The sequence below is a fragment of the Delphinapterus leucas genome, chromosome 19, assembly GCF_059928025.1.
Source record: "Delphinapterus leucas isolate spDelLeu-1000000601 "Yukka" chromosome 19, BTC_Dleu_Yukka2, whole genome shotgun sequence".
Classification (NCBI taxonomy): domain Eukaryota; kingdom Metazoa; phylum Chordata; class Mammalia; order Artiodactyla; family Monodontidae; genus Delphinapterus; species Delphinapterus leucas.
Window position 1 is genome coordinate 63,360,900 of NC_143147.1, and position 19,333 is coordinate 63,380,232.

The following is a 19,333-nucleotide window of genomic DNA, read 5'->3' on the forward strand; positions in this document are numbered from 1 at the left end:
CACCAAGAAAGGGACTGGGCTTATCTACTGAGTCCTGGCCAAGAGTCACTGAGCCAGCGATGCTCTGGCTGCCTGGGCTCATGCCCTACCCTCTTCCCTCCTATCCCCGGGGTCCTGCCCCGGCTTTGCCCACCAACGTTCTGGATTTCCTCCTCCCTGCCAGTCTCCACGTCCACCCACCCCCTTGGCAGGCTTGACCCTCGCCAGACACACATCTCCACGACTAGGAGTTGATGGACTGGGGGCCATATCCCCTGGCTGCAGACCTGGCACGGTGGGAGGCCCCTGAGTGGAGACCCCATGCTGGCCTGTCGCCAGCTCCCTCGGCCTGAGGAATGAGGACGGGCTTCAGAGTGGGCCCGGCCCAAAGACCTCCCAGAGCCCTTGCCTAAATCTCACCTAATCCCTGCTCTCCAAGGTGGCTTTGGGGGATTATGAGGATGAGAGCTGCTGCATCTCCGAGGGGATAACTGGTTATTTCAGCTCAGGAAGACATGGCCCTCCGGCCAGGGAGCCGACACCCCGCAAGGGCAAACACTGTACTGCAAAGCACCCACCCCCTCTGGCAGGGGTCCGGGGGCCTCCCTGAGAGGCCGTGGTCCAGGACAAAGGAGTGTCAGGCAAGGCCTGCAGCTCTGCCTCCTCGGCTCCTGGCATGAGGGAAGAAAGCCTCCAGGGGCGGGAAGGAGGAAGAGAAAAGCAAAGGGGGACCACAGGCCTTCTCATGTCCAAGGCAGGATGCCTGCCCCTCTCAGCCCAAGAAGGCCCAAGAAGAATAGCGTTTGGGAGGCCCAGCCTCCCCTCCCCTTTCCCCTTCCTCCCTCAGGCTCAACCTGCCGAGCTCCCTCCCTCCCCGCAGTGGGATGTGCAGGTTCCCAGGGTGGACTTGCCTAGGCCAGGTCTCCAGAAATGATAAAGTGAGCAAACCTCCTGCGGGCGGGGAAGGGCTGGTCCGCAGAGGTGGAAAGGCTGCACGCCAAAGGGCGGAAGAAAGGAAGAGCTGACAAATCCCACGGGGCTGCACAATCACCCGGGAAGCTGCTCGGTCTGGAATGAGCGCCAGGCTCAGGAAGGCAGGGAAAGGCTAAGGGGAGCAGCCAGACAGCCCGGGCGGCGGGCTCCCTCCAGCCAGGCCTTTAGACCGAGGACACTCAGGAACTGCCCTCTGCTTGCCCTGTGGCTGCCCTGCACCTGCTGCCTTATTTCCGGCACCCCCAAACCCCCTGGGCAACCCCACCCAGCAACTGTTTCTGCTCCTTCTCTTCCTCCAGGGTCTGAGAACCTGTCCCGTGCTCCTCTCCAGGTGTGGGAGGAGGGGCCAGAGGGCGGCAGATGCTCCCGGGGCAGGGCCGGCAGAGGCGGGAGGGGCCCTGCAGAGCTGAGGGCGTGCATCTGCCCCCGCACGTTGTGTCTGGCTTGGAGCACCAACTCCAGACTGTAGATTAAAGTCAGCACAACAGAGGCAAAATAAGCCATTCTGTAATTATACGCCTCCTGAAGAAAGTGCCTGCCCGCACAGCGCCCCGGGGCCAGGACACAGCCCTCAAGGCCAGCCAAACCTCCACACCCCAACCCCACTTCCCACTTATCCAACTGCCGTGGCCGCCCGCTGAGGCCTGATGGCAACTCTTCACTCAGTCTCCGGCAGAAGGGTCCCGGGTATGGGTAAAATCGCTGTTTCTCTCATTACCCCATGGCTTTTCCCCCACGCGGTATGAGAACTGAAGCTGAGGAAATTGGTGAGAGACGTTCACGCTTTCCAAAGGAAATTCAGAAAGGGCTCATGCGTGAGCTAGGTGGCCTTTCTCAAAGCATAGAGATAGGCTGGCACCCAGCGTGCCCGGGCACCCATGGCAGGGCGGGCGGGGTGGGGGGGCGGTCTGCGCAAGGACGGGGATGGTGTGAGAAATAAGAACGCCTGTCATACACGTGCCATCTGAGGTCTGCTCTTCTTGCCTAGCAGGGCCAAGAAGGGTGAGGAAAATGTGCCCCAGACTTAAGTACCCAAAGGCAGGAAGCAATTTTTCCTACTTCCCAGATGCTCAGAAACTCCCACTCCCCAGCCCCAGGCACCTCCAGGAGATTCCTGGGGCCAAGGAGTCAAGGCTAAGCAAGGCCTCTACACCAGAGGGGAGGCGTGGCCCTGCTTCTCCCCTGACACTGAAGCTTTTCGGGTAGAAGCAACCCCATCCCACTGTTTTAAGTGCTCAACCTCAACTGAACCCAACAGAGGAACTCGAGGCCATAGGAGGTGTAGGCTCAGGAGAGGCTGCCAGCACGCACCCATCGCGCCCCGCTTCATCGTTAAAGGCGGACACGGGCGGGGCCTGGGGGCTGGAGGAGCAGCAGGTGGTGACAAAATTCTATCTGCTAAATCAGAACTGCAAGGAATCTGCTACCGAACAGAACCAGCTCCCCAGGACCCAAAGCTAAGCATCTGGGTCCGTCTAATGAGGCTTTAAGAGCCAACACACCTGGGCTGTTTCCCAGGTGGCCCAGAACCAGAAGCCCCCAGCCCCCAGTCCCTGTCCTTTCGGGACTCCCCTGAGGTTCCCTCAGCACAGCAGCTGTTTTCCTTCCCATCCTACCTGTTTCGGGAGAAAGTGGAATCTAGGTCCCCTAGGCTCAGGTAGGCAGACTGTGAATTGGCCTTGGCCTTTGGCCTTGGCAACAGCAGATAACCACTAATTAGAACCAGCTGGCCCCTTTGCCAGGTTTCCCCATGGTCACAGCCTCCTCGGCCAGTGCAGGTGAGCGGGGACCCACAGCTGGACTCCACGAGGTCTGAACCAGTGAAGCAGAGATTTGGCCACTATCCACCAGGGTCTATTATAGGCGTCACCATAAATCTCTTCCGAGTTTGGCCAGACACAAATCGACTCTGTCTACAGACAAGCAGCTCAAAGCCTCAAGCAGAGGCACCTCCTCCTCTTCCTCACTCTTCCCAGCTCATGCTGACCTGGGCACTTTCACCTGTCTTCTTTCTCACCTCCTGCAGCCAAGACCTAGGAAGAAATCACCCCAGCCCCGTTGGCTCCCGCCTCAGTGACTCATGTGGTCCGGCGAGAAAAGCCTCCTTAATGGCCCCGAGGAGGGGTGGCATCCAAGCCTTGTGCCTGGAGACCCGGGTCCCAGCACACCTTGACAGGATGCCCCACGGGGAAACTTGGGCTCTGGTCCCGCTCTGGGTGACTCAGGAGCCTGGCAGGCAGCTACACACACGGGCTTTCTGGCTCCCATCCCCAGCCTCCTTCCACGGTCCTCGCTACCTCGTAATCCAAGCCGCCTCCGGCCCAGCTTCCATCTTCAACCGTTAACCCAAAGCCTCCAACACAAAGCGGGGAAGCGGGCGTGTGGAACGGGGGCATCAACCCCAGCTGGCATACTCACTTTGTTGCCTTTGCCCTGGTGGGCAATCCATAGCTCTGCCCGTTTAAAGAGCATGGGGTAGAGCCTGAGCCAGAGCGAGTCAGCCACAGAACTGCCAACACTGCTCTCGGAGAGGAAGAGAAGGAGACAGAGAAAGACAGAGAGGGAAAGAGCGAAGAAAGAGAAGAGAGAAGAGAGCTGGAGCGCGTGTGAGCGAGGAGCGGGGCGGCAGCGGAGCGGAGCTTCAATCTGCTGATTAATTTAGCCTGTTTCCAGTCACGCTGCAGATTTAGGGAGGGAGGAGGAGGAGACCGGCTGCCGGTACAGGAGGGAAGGACGGAAGGAGGGAGAGGCTGCGCAGAGGGAAGGAGGAGGGAAGGGGCTGAGAGGAGAAAGTTGGTAGGGGCTCTGCCAGCTGTCCAAGGGCTGGGCCCATTCATCAGAGGAGGCGCCGGAGGGTAAGCAGAGGGCGACGTGCCTCCCAGGGGTTCGGATGCGCCCACCACCCACCCCCACCGGAGGAGAGGCTGTGCAGGAAGTGGCTGCCGTCGGCCCGGAGCCCCCAGGGCACCCGCCAGCAACGAGGAGTACTTGGCCTCTCCCCCCGGACTCCCTTTCCTGGGCAAGGTGAGGAGCCCCACTTGGGGGAGCCCCCCAGATCCCTTAGAGACTCCAGCATGGAGTCACGCCAACAACAGCTCTCTCCACAGTCAGAGCTGCGGGAGGCAGGGGGGCTGCTTATTAATAGCAGCACATCCTACGTGGAGGGGGAAGGACCGGCAATTGAGAAAACTGGAGCAGTGACTTCTCGGAGGGCAGAGCAGGGGGCTGGGAAGTGAGAGAGCAGAGGAAGCCAGTGGGAGAGGGAAGAGCCAGCTGAAAGGAAGGGCTCTTCCAACACCTAGGACCCAACATCTTCCCACCAGGTGGGGAGGGGGCTCCAAGAGCCGCTAATCAAGGCGAGTGCAGAGCTCAGCCAGGAGCCGATACCGCCCAGCCGCATCCAGACACACCTGCCCAGGTGCTGCTGGGACCAGGACACTGCCTGCAGACGCCGGGCCTCATCCCAGGAAGAAAGAGGAGGCTGGTGACCTGGGCTCCCATCGCCTCCCGGGGCTTCAGGCAGAGCCTGGGCATCGCTCTGTGACCCCGGCTTTGACATACGGGAAGCTGTCAGAACAGATCCCCTGCGTGATGTTGGGGCAGGAAACTTCTCTGGCTCCATCCAGGCCACCCTGAAGATGGGGCTGGAAAACCTTGAGGGAGAGGAAATGGCCTAACAGGTCCAGTAACCGGAGCACGGGCTGGAGCCTGAGACCATATCTCCAGGGCCCTGTTTCCTAGACGACACCATCTCATCGGCAGGGAAGGGAAGAGAGAGCCTCTACCGAGTTCCAGCCGGCCTCTCCCCTCCCCCTTCTCCAGCACAGCTCCCTGTGGGCGCGGGTGCACTGCTTGCACGTGCGCGCGCACACACACACACACACACACACACACACACACACACACACACACACACACACACACACACACACACACACACTGCCAAACCCTGAGCTGAATGGGAACAGGAAAGGAGAGGTCCAGGCAGTCCAGAGGTTAAGGGCAGGAAGTCTCCGTGAGGCCAGGGAAGGAGGGGTCGGCTTCCGAGACAGTCACTCTGAGGACAGCTGCCACCTGTGTAGTCGGGCTGCAGCCTCAGCAAACTGCCAAGGAGACTCCTGTCCCTTGCTCCCAGGTCACACTCCCCTTTAGCTTTCTACCAAGGTACTGCTCTGGGGGAACCACACCCAAGCAAACACTCTCCCTCCTGTGCAACAGGCCCTAGAAGAACAGCTCATAGGGTCTAACCCAGGTATTCCGCAGCGCCCCCCAACACAGCCCTCTGGCATCTGGCCCCCCTCTGACACTACCCACTTCAGCAAGTGAAAAGGGAAGCTCTGCATCTGGGGAGAAACCCAGACCATCACTGCCACGGCACATCCACCATGGGCTGGAGGACGGGAGACGGGAGAGGAGGGTCTGCAGGGGACACTGAGGACAGGTAGGTCACAAAGAGAAGGGGGGCAAGGTGCAAAGGATCAACCAGCAACAGCCAAACTGATCCTGGGCTGTAGCCAGGTGACGAAAGGCCACCTTACCATCAACTCCCAGCACGCCAGCTTGCCCGCTCCTATGTCTCCAAGAAGGCTTCCACTGTTGGAGGCCCCAGGGATGCACTTTAGAAGCCCACATTTACACAACTCGCAAGGTACCTCAGGTAGAGACACCGTCAGATCTGTTACTTAGCTGCTTGTCCTATTAATTCCTCAACTAGACAGTAAGCCTCTCCAAGCCAGAGGCCATCCCCCAGGGCCTAGGGTTCTACCACCTGAAGGAAGCATTCCATAAACATGGCTGACGATGGTGGTAATGGTGCTTTCTAGGTCAGGAAAGCATCTATCCAGAAAGAAAAAGAAGAGGATGAAGAAAAACTCTCCCTGACAAATGCCCCTGAGAGATATCCAGCCTGGGTTCACAAGTGTTCTTCCTCGGGCTTGAGAGAGAAGCCAGCTGCTGGACCACAGAACTTTGTTTCCCCGATTCACTAGGAATGGGTGTTTCAGCCACAGGCTGGAACCGGAGGACAACACTGTCCTTTGTTTTGGGACATTCAGCCCCACCCTAGGCAGGCCACCACATTGCACATCATAGCCTTTGCGTGTGTGGGTGCTCCCTGGAACTGAGTAGTGTGCAGCTCTTGCAACTACACAGCAGCCCTGCACCCAGGTTAGGGGACGGGCAAGTGTAGCTTTTCCTGTGCCCCAATCACTGCTAGGATGGACACCTGCAGAGCAGCCAGAGGCATCTGTGAACAGGAGGCTGAACACCTCAGCAGTCAGCCGGGCACCAGGTCTGTGTGGACCCTCAGCTCCTTCCCCAGTCCTCCTCATATCTCTTTGGCAGGAAGATCACTATCCATAAGTTCAAGTCAATAAATATTTACTAAGCCCTTGCTACATGCCAGGCTCTGTGCTAGGAGCCAGGGACACTGAGATAAAGTGGGACGGACAGATGGTGCCAACACAGCGCAGCAAGTATGATGGTGGAGGTGCTGTGGATGCTGAAAGGAGGGACCCTGGAGGGATGAGGAGGACGTATCTGGAGAAGGTCATGCCTAAACCGGGTCTTTGTTTTTTTTTTTAATTTGGGCTGCGCCGGGTCTTAGTTGCGGCATGTGGGATCTAGTTCCCTGACCAGGGATCGAACCCGGGTCCCCTTCATGGGGAGCGTGGAGTCTTAGCCACTGGAGCACCAGGGAAGTCCCTAAACTGGGTCTTGAAGAAAGAAAAGTAGGAGTTTGGCAGGAAAAAGCGTGGGGGGGGGGATTTGGGGGTAACGGCCTAAACGTGGAGTGTGTGCCCAAACTCTGAAGCGTTCAGAATTACCAGTGGTAAAGGCCGAGGCAGGGGAGGTGAGGGATGCTGGGCCGATGGGCAGGAGTCGGATTATGGAGGGCTCTGGACCCCACGCTAAAGGTTGCGGCAGGTGGTGTGATGCCTTTTAAGCAGGGGCGACAAAAGGCCAGCTCTGCGTGTTGGAGAGCCTTCCCCGCCCGCCGAGTGGAGGCAGGGGTCAGAGACAGAGGGACCTGTTAGGAAGGTGTGGCAGAAGGCCAGACAAGGTGGGGACTTCCCTGGCGGTCCAGCAGTTCAGGCTTCGCGCTTCCACTGCAAGGGGCACGGGTTCGATCCCTCGTTGGGGAACTACGATTCCACATGCTGTGCAGCGCAGCCAAAAAAAAAAAAAAAGAAGGCCAGGCAAGGACCTAGAGGAAGGACATCCCCTAGGGCAATCCTCGTCCCAGGAGAGGGATGCTCTGTTGGATGACAAATCTAACTCCACGTAAAGATGGTATGCCTGGAGGCTGGGGTGCCTGAGCCAGGCTGGGGGAGGATGCCTGGACCCCCGGGCTGCTTACCCCCAGCTGATTCAGCAATGTGTCTGGAGTCTGACTGGGGAGCTCTTCTCTAACCACAGAGAGGGTGCCCAACTGAGTACTCAACCCAGCTCAGCAGGCTGGAGCAGAGCCCAGCAAAGGGCAAACACGTGAAATTACACACCCCTGGGCAATGAGTGGAAGACTGGCTCAGAGCCAACCCCAATCAGAAACCAGCTCCCATGCGGCTGTGTTAACTGGTCCACCCTTTGTCCCTGAGTCCCAGCTCCCTGAGCCTGTGTGTTCCACCCAAGCAATAGTACCGTCCAGGGATCAGATCACGTACCCCAAGCCTCAGAGCTGTGCCCCCTCCCTCACTTTTGGTGTAAAGCCTCCACATGAGGACCTCCCAGGCAAACACAGGTAGGGAGAGTCCAACAGAGACACACAGACAATCCCAGTTAGGGAACCGATCATGGCCTACCACATGCTTCTCCTTCAGGTCCATGGGCCCAGGGTACTGCAGGCATGCCCAGAGGAAGGTGGTCACCCCCGAAAGGAAGGCTCCTCCCCAACATGTACGATCCCCAGTGACTCTGTCACAGTCACAGCATCTGGGGAAAAAAAAGAAAGAGGTCCCGTAAGGCCGGGTTGCTGGAAGGGGCAGCTACTGTGAAACAAAACAGTATCATCTAAACAGTCGAGCAGGACATGGAGAAGACGGTGCTGGTGACCTCCAGGGCCCCGGCCTGTCCTGGCAGCAGTCAGCTTTACAAATTCCACTCTCTGTGGCCAGGAGGGAGAGGGCTACAGCAGGGATGCTGGAGAGCTGCAAGCTTTCCCTCTTTTAACCCTAATTTTCGGAGGCATGTATGTTTTGTTCCCTGTGTACTCTTTGACTTGCTGACTTCCAGCAAGCAGGAAAAGCCATGGCTCATCAGCTCTTTATTTATTTAGGCCACATGTGGGATCATAGTTCCCCGACCAGGGATCGAACCCATGCCCCCTGCAGTGGAAGCACGGAGTCCTAACCACTGGACCGCCAGGGAAGTCCCATACCTTCACTTTTAAAGAGGTGATGAGGGACTTCCCTGGCGGTCCAGTGGTTAAGACTCTGTGCTTCCACTGCAGGGGGCACGGGTTCAATCCCTAGTCGGGGAACTAAAATCCCACAGGCTGGGCACGGCGTGGCCAAATTAAAAAAAAAGTGAAGGTAAATTGGAATCTAGATACAACTTGAATAATCAGGTAAATGGTGGGAAGAGCAGCAGAGATGATCAAAGTAGAGACATGCTCACTTCACCACCACCAGGAGCACAGCTGGGAAACACACGCCACACATGCCAATGCATACATGCCCACAGTCAGCGGGCCTCTCGAGCGGTCGGCCAACAAGGAGTGCTCAACAGGGACCTGGACGGGTGTCCACGAGGATGGGGGATCCAAGGCGACAACAATCTAGAAAATGAAGATTAGCCTAACCTCCCCACCCACCACTCCCTCCCCACATAACCCCGACTCTCACCCATCCATCCTGGCGGCCAACACACCTTAAATGATTTCAGATCAGTGTTTGGGTAAAGAGTGCCACTGAGTAATCTGGTTCGGTGCCAGCTGACTACTTGAGGAGAAAGAACTAACCTGCTAACTGGGGCAGTTCTTTTGGGGGCCTGCAGCAAAACCTACGTTAAGAGGAGCTGGTCAGAAGCCCAGGAGAACTGATCCATAAAAGAGCTGTCTAGAAACAATTAAAAAAAGAAAAAAGCTGTGTCCAGAGGACCCCAGGCAGGAGGCCCAGGCTCTGCAGGCACTAAATCCGACCCACGATCCCATCCAATTCCTCGCAAGACGTCACAGCCCTGCACTGCCAGGTCTGTCCCTACCTCTGCTTTTCCAGCCAGGGCCCTCAAAGCTTAGCTAGCCCCGGAGGGTCAGAGACAGACAGTGGCGCTGGGAGCAGCACCGCTGTGCAGTGACATTTGGTTTTTGGCAGCCGACTGAAATGGGATCCTGAGAGGCTGCATGCACTTCTGCCTAAGGCCGCTCTGACTCAGGCACCCTGGCCCTGTTTACAAGTACAGCTCAAGGTCCCCATGACATCCCATGCCAGCAGGGGCTGGATGAGGCAGTCACCACACAGGGAAAGGCACCAGGAGCCAGATGGGGATCATGCTTAACTCCTTCTGCCAACACTACAGGAGTGAAATAACTCTGCGGCCGGATGGAACCACAGCAGTTCCAAAAGGGCAGCCAGGAGCATGACATTTTTCTAAGAGTCTCTGTTTTCCCATCACTCCATACATGGGATTCTGGGAGAGAGTTGTCCTTAGCTGTCTGATCTGAAACCAGCAGCTGTATCCTTAAAGGGCCAGGTCCACTCCCCGCCCATTGTGAAAAAAAAGCACAGGCTTCAAAGCCAAACACTCGTGGGTTCAAATCCTGGCTCCATCACGTATCTAGTGCCAAATGACCTTGGCAAATCACCTGTCTCTCTGAGCCTCGGTGTCCTTGTTCATTGAATGGAAGTGATGATGCCTATTTCACAGCTATGCGACAGGAATTATGTGAAATACTATATGCGGAGGGCCTAATACAGTATTTGGTACATGATGCGCCTTAATAGTCGCCATTACTATCATCTACTATCATTGGCAAACAAGAGCTATGAAGAAAGAGTCCCCAAGGTCAAGAAGGAGAACTCAAAAGTAAGGAGAAAGAAAAGGCGTAAAGATTGTAAAGAGGGAATTCCCTGGCGGGGCAGTGGTTAGGACTTGGTGCTTTCACTGCAAAGGCCTGGGTTCAATCCCTGGTCGGGAACTAAGATCCTGCAAGCTGCGGGCATGGCCAAAAAAAAAAAAAAAAAAGATTGTAGAGAAATAAGTAACACTGTCTTTATTTGCAGAAGACGCGATCATACACGTAGAAAATCCTAAGCAATCTACAGGTAAGATATTAGAACAAATAAGTGCACAAGGTTGCATGATACAAGGTCAAAATATAAGATGCAAATATAAATTAAATTTCTATGTGCTATAATGAAATATAGGAAAATTAAAATGTGTAAATATCACTTATAGTACCAAAAAAAAAGAAATACTTAGAGATGACTTTAATGAAAATACACATAAGTCCTATACACTGCTGAGAGAAATTAAAGACCTAAACAAAGAGAGAGCTATACCATGTTCATGGAATGGAAGACTTAATGTTAACATTAATGTTTTAATATTTAAATTAAATAATATTCATATTCATACATTTCTATTTATCAGTATTAATATTAATACGCACCCATCAGAATGACTAAAATGAAAATAACCGACAGTACCTAGTGTTGGTGAGGATATGAACTGATAAACTGCTGGTGGGAATATAACATGGTATAACCATTTAGGAAACCATTTTGGCTGTTTCAGATAAAGTACAGGTGACTCTTTAACAAGGCAGGAGTTAGAGACACTGACCCCTGACACCACCCTCCCACCCCACAAGCGCAGTGTTAAATCCACATGTAACTTTACAGTCAGCCCTCCAAATCTACAGTTCTGCATTTGTGGATTCAAACAACCATGGATCATGTAGCATTCTGGTATGTATTTAGTGAAAGAAATCCACATATAAGTGGACTCATGCAGTTCAAGGGTCAACTATATACACTTATTATATGACCCAGTAATGGAAAAATTACATACAAATGTTCATAGCAACTTTATTCAAAATAGCCCCAAACTGGAAATAATCTAAATGTCCACTCAGGTGAATGGATGAACACACTGTGGTAAATCCATACAATGGAATTCTACCCAGCAACAAAACAGAATAAAGTACTGATATACACAACAATATGGCTGAATCTCAAAAACATTTGATGAGTGAAAGAAGCCGCACATAGGGCTTCCCTGATGGCGCAGTGGTTGAGAATCCACCTTCCAATGCAGGGGACACGGGTTCAAGCCCTGGTCCGGGAAGATCCCACATGCCACGGAGCAGCCAAGCCCGTGTACCACAACTATTGAGCCTGTGTTATAGAGCCCGCAAGCCACAACTACTGAGCCTGCATGCCACAACTGCTGAAGCCCGTGCACCTAGACCCCACGCTCTGCAACAACAGAAGCCACCACAATGAGAAGCCCGCACACTGCAACGAAGAGTAGCCCCCGCTCACCACAACTAGAGAAAGCCCATGCGCAGCAACGAAGACCCAACACAGCCAAAAAAAAAAAAAAAAAAAAGCCACACACAAAACAGCGCCTAGTGTATGATTCAATTAATATAAAATTCAGAACAGGCAAAACTAATCGATAGTGGCAGCAAGCAGATCAGGGGTTGCCTGGGGGCAGGGGAGGGAATGACTGCAAAGGGCACAGGGATCTTTTGTTTAATATCTTGACTGTGGGTGGTGACTACAGGGGTATATACATTTGTCAAAATTTTTTGAACTATATACTTAAATAGGTGCATATCATTGTATGGAAATAGAGTTGCCTCCATAGAGCTGATTTTCCAAAAGTACAGGGGAATCCGAGCTCAACTAACCTCTAAAATGCCTAGCACGTGCAAGATTTGGCAGATATAAAAGAGAAGGGACAATGAAGCAAACATTTATCCAGCACCTGTAGTGTGTTACAATAGCAAATACTTAGTAAGTATAAGGAATGGTCCTATCTTCAAAGAAGTATAAGATGCGGTCCCTTCCCTAGAGGGATTTATAATATAGTGGTTTGGGCTATTAGGAAAAAAGATAACAATTCGAGCTGGCACTGACATGCTAAATGAGAATTGTAAACGGGTGCTTACGAGTAGGAAGAGGAAGGGCTGCCCAAGCAAGAGCCACAAGTCCCAACCAAGGCACCAGGGAATAAATGCAGGAGCCTTTTTTTCTTTTTAAATTGGGGTATAATTTACAATGTTGTGCTAGTTTCAGGTGTACAGCAAACTGAATCTGTTATACATATACATATATCCACTCTTTTTTAGCTTCTTTTCCCATACAGGCCATTCGAGTATTGAGTAGTGTCCCCTGTGCTATAGAGTTGGTCCTTATTAGTTATCTATTTTATATATAGTAGTGTGTATGTGTCAACCCAATCTCCCAATTTATCCCTCCCCCCGGGAGCCTTTTTGAAAGATAGTGATCTGACCTATTTGGTTAGAGCAGAAGGCCTGAGTAGGTCAGACTGAAGAAATAAATGAAGAAATAAATGACCACGTAGGACAGGGAATCAGGGGCCCTTGAAACAAAGACACCCTGAGGAGTCACTTAAGGTTTCTGAGTAGGTCCCACGATTTTAAAAGGGTGGAGAATGGATCAGAGGGGAAAGGGAAAGAAATTATAGGCAGAAGAGTTAGAAGAAAATTACAATAACCCTGGTTTGCCATGACGGGTATCTAGACAAAGGCGGCTATGAGAACGAAGGGGTCGATGCTTCTTGCTGCCAAGCTCAGAACCAACATCAAAAAGAACTAGCGTGGGGACTTTCCTGGTGGTGCAGTGGTTAAGACTCCACCCTCCCAATGCAGCAGGCGTGGGTTGGATCCCGGATCAGGGAACTAGATCCCACATGCATGCTGCAACTACGAGTTTGCAAGCTGTAACTAAGAGTTTGCAAGCCACAACTAAGGAGCCCACCTGCTGCAACTAAGACCCGGTGCAGCCAAATAAATAAATATTTTTTAAAAAAAGAAAACAAAGAAAAAAGAATGGGTGCCCAAGGTTCAGGTTGAGGGCGAGCTGAGGAGTTGGCTGTCCTTACCTCTTCCAACACAATCTTCATGAGCTCTGCTGGCACTCTAGGCACGCCCAACACACCAAAAACACAATTTGGTGGACTCTACTCAGCTGAAAGTGTGCTGATGGATGCATGGATATTCAGTGGGAGGGAGGTTTTTAATCACAAGTCTCGGGGTTCTATCCTTGGTGGCATCCTAGTCAATATCTTTATCAATAACTTGGGTGAGGAAACAGATGGTATGCTAAACAAATTCTTGGACAGCACAAACCTGGAAAGGAGATCAAAGTCAAGCTCCAGGAAGATCTCGACAGGCAGAAACGATGGGCCAAATCTAATAGATTCAATTTAACTGTAAGAGATTCGATATTAACTCCTACCCTTAGGTTCAAAAACTACTGTAGTAAACTACTACAAATGGCTTAATTAAATGCATTTTCAAAATAAACGGCATGGCCGCCCAGAGTTCACTCACATTTAGTCTGCATTAACAGATATGCCAAGTCCCCCCAAAGACAGGGCTAAGTCTCATTCCTGTGCATTTAAGAGCACACCTGAAATATTTTGTTCATTTGTGCACCACACACTTTAAGAAGGACACTGACTAAAATGCAAGGCTTCCAGAAAACAGCAACCAGTTTGGAGAAACTATCACATGAGGATTAATGGAAGGGACAGAAGATGCTTGGCCAGGACACCAAAAACACATCAGGTTAGAGCAGAGACAGAAGGGCATGATGGCTGCCAGGGGAAAGAAGGGCCAGGCTTACTCTGGGAGGCTCCAAAAACAGGGACTAGATTAGGGGGAGGAAGCTATACGGAGGCCGACTGGGACTTAATATGAGCAATATCTTTTTTTTTTTTTTTTTGGCTGCGTGGCTTTTGGGATCTCAGTCCCCATCAGGGACTGAATCCGTGCCATGGCAGTGAAAGCCTGGAATCCTAACCAGTAGGCCACCAGGGAACTCCCAAGCAATATCTTTTATACATATTGGAACTGCATAAAAAAAATGGAAGAGGCCACCCTGAGAGGCAATGAGCTCCCCATCACTAGAGGGATCCAAGTAGAGGTGGGGAATTATGGAGCTAATAAATACATCAGGTAGCAAATAAGAAAGAGATGGCTTTTTATGGTCTCTTCTAACTCCAAGACACTATGAAATCAAGAAATCCAGTAGCATCTACCCATGAAAAGATGCTCAACTCTACCCACAATAAGAGACATTCAAATTAGACTACCCCAGGGGAACAAAGCTGGAATATTTTCACCACTGGACATCAAGGTTTTATAAAGCTACAGTAATCGATGCAGTGTGGTATTGGCCTGGTAATAGAGTCTAGAAATAGACCCAGACATATATGGTCAATTGATTTTCGAAAAAAGGTATAAAGGCAATTCAGTGGAAAAAAAAGTCTCTTCAACAAACTGTGCTGGAACAATTGAATATTCAGATGCAAAAAAAAAAAAACCTTGTAAATATAGCTTGCACCACATACAAGAGTTAACTAAAAATGGATCATAGACCTAAATGGAAAAGTGAAACTATAAGATTTCTAGAAGAAATAATGGGAGAAAATCTTTGTAACTTTGGGTTGGATTTCTTAGAATCAATACCAAGAGCATAACCTACAAAAGAAGATATTAATAAACTGGAACTGAGTGGCTGAGGATAGGAGTGGGAGGAAGAATTTTCACTGTATATACTTTTGCGCCTTTTGATTTTCAAACCATATGAATGTACCAAATGTTTCTTTAAAGAATCAGCAACCTCTCACTCCTGGGGATATATACCCACAAGAAGCGACAACAGGGACCCAAACAGATATCTGTACTCTCATGTTCACAGCAGCACTATTTACAATAGCAAAGGTGGAAGCAACCTAAGTATCCATCAACAGATGAATGGATAAACAAAATGTGGCCTATACATACAATGGAATATTATTCAGCCTTCAAAAGGAAGACAATTCTGACACATGCTACCACATGGATGAACTGTGAAGACCTTACGCTAAGTGAAATAAGTCAGTCACAAAAGGACAAATATTGTATGATTCCTCTTATTTGAGGGTCCTAGAGTAGTCAAATTCCTAGACACAGAAAGTAGAATGGTGGTTGCCGGGGACTAGAGGAGGGGGGAATGGGAAACTAAGTGTTTAATGGGGACACAGTTTCAGTTTGGGAAAATAAAAAAGTTCTGGAGATGGATGGTGGTGACGGCTGTGTAACACTGTGAATGTACTTAATGCCACATAACTGGTTAAAATGGTAAATTTTGTATTACGTATATTTTACCACAATAAAAAAAAATCGGCAACTTCTGGGAATTCCCTGGCAGTCCAGTGGTTAGGACTTGGTGCTTTCACTGCCGAGGCCAAGGTTCGATCCCTGGTTGGGGAACTAGGATCCCAAAAGCCACGCGGTGTGGCAAAAAAAAAAAAAAAAAATCAGCAACTTCTGATTTTGCAATTGGTTCTGGCTTACATTACAAGGAATATTCACCCAGTGCATTCCATGTCAACTTTAGGGATGTTTATGTTTTTCTTTTTTCAAATATTTATTTATTTAGGCTGCTCCTGGTCTTGATTGGGGCATGCGAACTTCTTAGTTGAGGCATGCATGCAGGATCTAGTTCCCCGACCAGGGATTGAATCCAGGCCCCCTGCATTGGGATCGTGGAGTCCTACCCACTGGACCACCAGGGAAGTCTCTATGCTCTTTTCAATACACCTTTGAGTCTCTCTCCAGTATATATCTTTTTGCAGGTGTTTCCCAATATTTTTCTCTTCACCTTCCTACTAAGGAAGACTGCTATCAGGAATCTCTTTTTCAAGATGATCCTGAAATTAAGAGAACTGGGTTCAAATCATTACACTATTTCTAGTTTCCCAAAGGCTGCTGTGAGCCCTGAAAGGGTCTCCTTCCCTTGGGCACCCCTCATTCCCCATCACTCTAGGCCTTTGGATGCAGGCATCAGGCCGGGTCTAAATCTGGTCCTTAACCTACTTGCCACGCCATGTGATCCTGTTTACTACTGGCTCGGCAACCACAGACAAAGCTTATTATTACACGAACCCCTGGTCACCAAACCACACATTTCTGGCTGGCTGGTCCCTTCGGAAGAAAAACATTCCTGCTGCAGCCCCGGCTTAGCCTTTAGTTCACCTGTGTACTGTAAACAAATCTGGGCCTGCTCAGAAACCAGAGTTCAAACAATATTTTTAAAGGAGCCTAGCTTTTAGGTCAAGAAAGACGCTCTCGTGAAACCAACGCTGATCCAATAACCAGATAAAAAAGATTAGCACATGTTGACCGGCAGAGAAATGCCAACCACGACTGGGAACCTTCTCACTTAAACACCAGGAATGGATTTGAGAAAGGCTATTCTCAGAGCTCAAACTCGACTCAGGTGAGGTTAAGTCAAGCCTTGGGTGTAGGTCACATTGACAATAGCGCTACTCCCTCGCCCCATAGAAATTGTTTCCCAAGCCCAACACTGGGGAAGCAGCAGTGGGAGGAACCGAAGGATAGCGACTTTCATTTCTCCTGAGTTCTGCAGGAGTTAAGCTTTCCGAAAGGCTGATTTTCAGCACTTGGAGCTGGCACTCCCTAGCAACTTCTCAAAATAGAAATGTGAAGGGCTTTCTGTTTTCTTCCATCTCACCGCCCAGCCCTGGCTCTCCCGGACTAATCTTCTGATGTCAGGTCACCACAAACAAGGGGTGGGAGTGGAGGGTAGGGTAGGGGCTCAAGGGCAGTTAACTCTCAATTCTTTGGTGTTTGGTTATCCAAGGGGATGGTCTGTACTCCAACTCCCTGGCCAATGCACTTCTCCATGGTCTCCACCAGTTTCCCTGTTTGTCGTTCTGACAAAAACCAGTGAGCAAGGAAGTTACAGCTGACATGGCAGTTGAAATAAGCCTTGCAGAGTACATACAGTATGTGGATTTTATGTGAACATTTACCCCCAGTTCCAGTTCCAGTTAATGACAGTCTACGTTCTGATGTCTTCTGATCTTTACAGTTTGTTTTTTCTTTAACTCCATGGATCATTTTTATTTGACTTTTTAGAAAATGAACCTTACTTGTGCCATTTAAAAAAAAATTAAAACTACCTCGTTGGATTACTAAGATCAGCTCTTCTTTTACCAAGATCACCATAAAGACATACCACCATGGTATTTCTTCTTTCTTCAGTGCTTCTTAACCTTTTTCTGCCTCTGCACTATTCTTAAACACAATCACACTCTCATTCATAACACCTCTAATGACACTACAGTGGTTCCCCCAAACGGAGGAAGGGCTACCTTGTCCTGACTCTGCCCCTCCCTGCCTTTCCTGAGAACCACTAATTTACACCCACAAACAGAGACTACAATAAATATTAATACAAGAAATCAGCCAGTGAACTACCTGCTGGTTACTTAAAATTAAAAAATGCAAAAATATATTGAGAACCTAGTAAGTCCTAGACCCCATCCAAGGGATCCTTATATATAGACCACCTCACTTAATGCCCACAACCGCCCTGCAAAGGCTGAGAGAAGTTAGGGTACTTGGTTTTCTCAGATCACACCTAGGAAACAACCGGCTCTAGTGGATAAAGGACTCAAGAATCTGGACTTCAGAGTTCCAGTCCTGGGACCTTGATGACCCTGGCCCTTTGCCTCTCCCAACAGTTAGTCTCCACATCTGTAAAATTAAACGTTAAAATTCCCTCCTGACTTCCATCTTCTAAGAGTACCCAGGCTTAACTGAACTGTGTCACTACAGCTGAGGTGAGGGTCTTGGATAAATCATGAGAAAACTATCATCGTCCCCAGTACACAAAATCACACACAAGAAGGAAAAGGGATTCGATACAGAGCTCCCTCCTTTTCTTCCCCAAGAGCCACACACACAAAAAAAGAGGGTGGGATGTAGCAGCACGTGACCAAATCAACGAAGACGCCAAAGTGCAGCCCGTGGTCACACACCAATGAAAGAGCAGGGTTTCCCTCGTAACTGGCACCGGGCAGGGGCTCACACAGCAGCACACGAGGGACTTTAAGAACTGCCTTCAGCGGTGAGCAGCAGAGGAACGAGAGCACAGCAGAGAGATCAGTTTATAGGGTAGGAAGTAATGTTCCTCTGGTTGCTTCTAAGGAGTCTTTAAACAACTTTTTGGAAAGGCGGAAGGGGGCGGGGGCTGGTGGGGGGGTGGCAGGCAGGGCATGCTCCAAACTGCAACGTCGCTGCTCAGGGTTGAAAAGCCCCTCCGGCTCCATCCACCTGGACACAGGGGACGTAGTCAGCACGAGGGCCCGGACGGCAGCTGAGAGCGCGCGCAGGGGAGGCAACCGTATGAATTGGGGACGGGATGGGGACTCCCAGAGACCTATAAATAAACTGAACACCAGCGCTGGAAGCCTTCTGGGCCGGGGCCCAGGCACCGCAATCCTGGGGCAGGGAGTCTTTGTTGGCGGGAGGCTTCGATTTCCGACGCCGGACCCCCAGAGGGCCAAGCCAGGGCCGAGGGCAAGTGTGAGCACCTGGGGGAAGGAAATGGCCAAGAGCTGGAGGCAAGAGCCAGTCCCTTGACTCCTCCACCGAAGGGATTCCCCCGAGACCGTTACCTGGGTGCAGACCCCAGACTCCATCCCCTCACCCAAGAATCCCGAGGACGCGGAAGGCCGAGCCCCACGCCCTTTTGCTCCCCTTGCTTCGGGCCACGGGCCTTCTAGTACTTACCGAGCCCGGGGACCAGTCTTCCTCGCCCGCGTCCTCTCCCCTCCCTGCCCCCTCCTCACTTCGCGTCCCCTCCTCCAGGGGCCGCAGCCATGTCCGTTACTGGCAACTCCAAGGGGGTTTGCCTCCTTTCTCGGACAGCGGAGTCGCGGGCTCGCAAGCTAAAGTCCTGGGTGTCGATTGGTCGCAATCCGAGACGGGCGGGGATTCGTGGCTTCTTATTGGCTGAGCGGAGCACTAGGCTGTAGCCACAACCTCCCCTCCGGGAGCCTGGCGGAATTAATTGCCAAGTGATGCCGGCGGGAGAGCGCGCAACCACTGTCTATCTTTTTTTTTTTTTTTTCCCACTGTCCATCCTTGAACGTCATGCCGTAGCGTTTTCTGATCCAGAGTTCCTGACCAGAGGCGAGGGCACGGCTTTCACCTAGGTTAGTTTTCCTATGGAATTATCCTAAAAAGATCAACGGGCCGTCCCGCCCCCCCGCCTTTCTTTTTAGCCCTTTGCAGAGCGCCTGTGTCTCCAAAGCTCCCTCCTTGTTGCTGGGAACAAATTCCTCGAGACACCTCGCTCAGAGACCTTGGAGGGAG

At 51.2% G+C, this 19,333-nt stretch overlaps 1 protein-coding gene across 11 annotated transcripts in view; it reads right to left on the reverse strand.

Moving 5' to 3' along the window:
- Positions 1 to 18,859, reverse strand: part of TMEM94 (transmembrane protein 94) — a 35,373-nt gene extending 16,514 nt beyond the window's left edge. For 4 of the 11 annotated variants that reach the window (XM_089900058.1, XM_089900056.1, XM_089900054.1 and 1 more), the window contains exon 1: positions 3,391 to 3,649. In XM_089900058.1, the coding sequence (XP_089756184.1) occupies positions 3,391 to 3,444 (54 nt within the window). In that variant the 5' untranslated portion in view covers positions 3,445 to 3,649. Of the gene's footprint in view, positions 1 to 3,390; positions 3,655 to 7,772; positions 7,903 to 18,395; positions 18,553 to 18,748 lie in introns of those variants that run through there. The other 7 variants (XM_022589629.3, XM_022589628.3, XM_089900055.1 and 4 more) reach the window with 6 other exon arrangements.
- Positions 18,860 to 19,333: the final 474 nt, after the last annotated feature.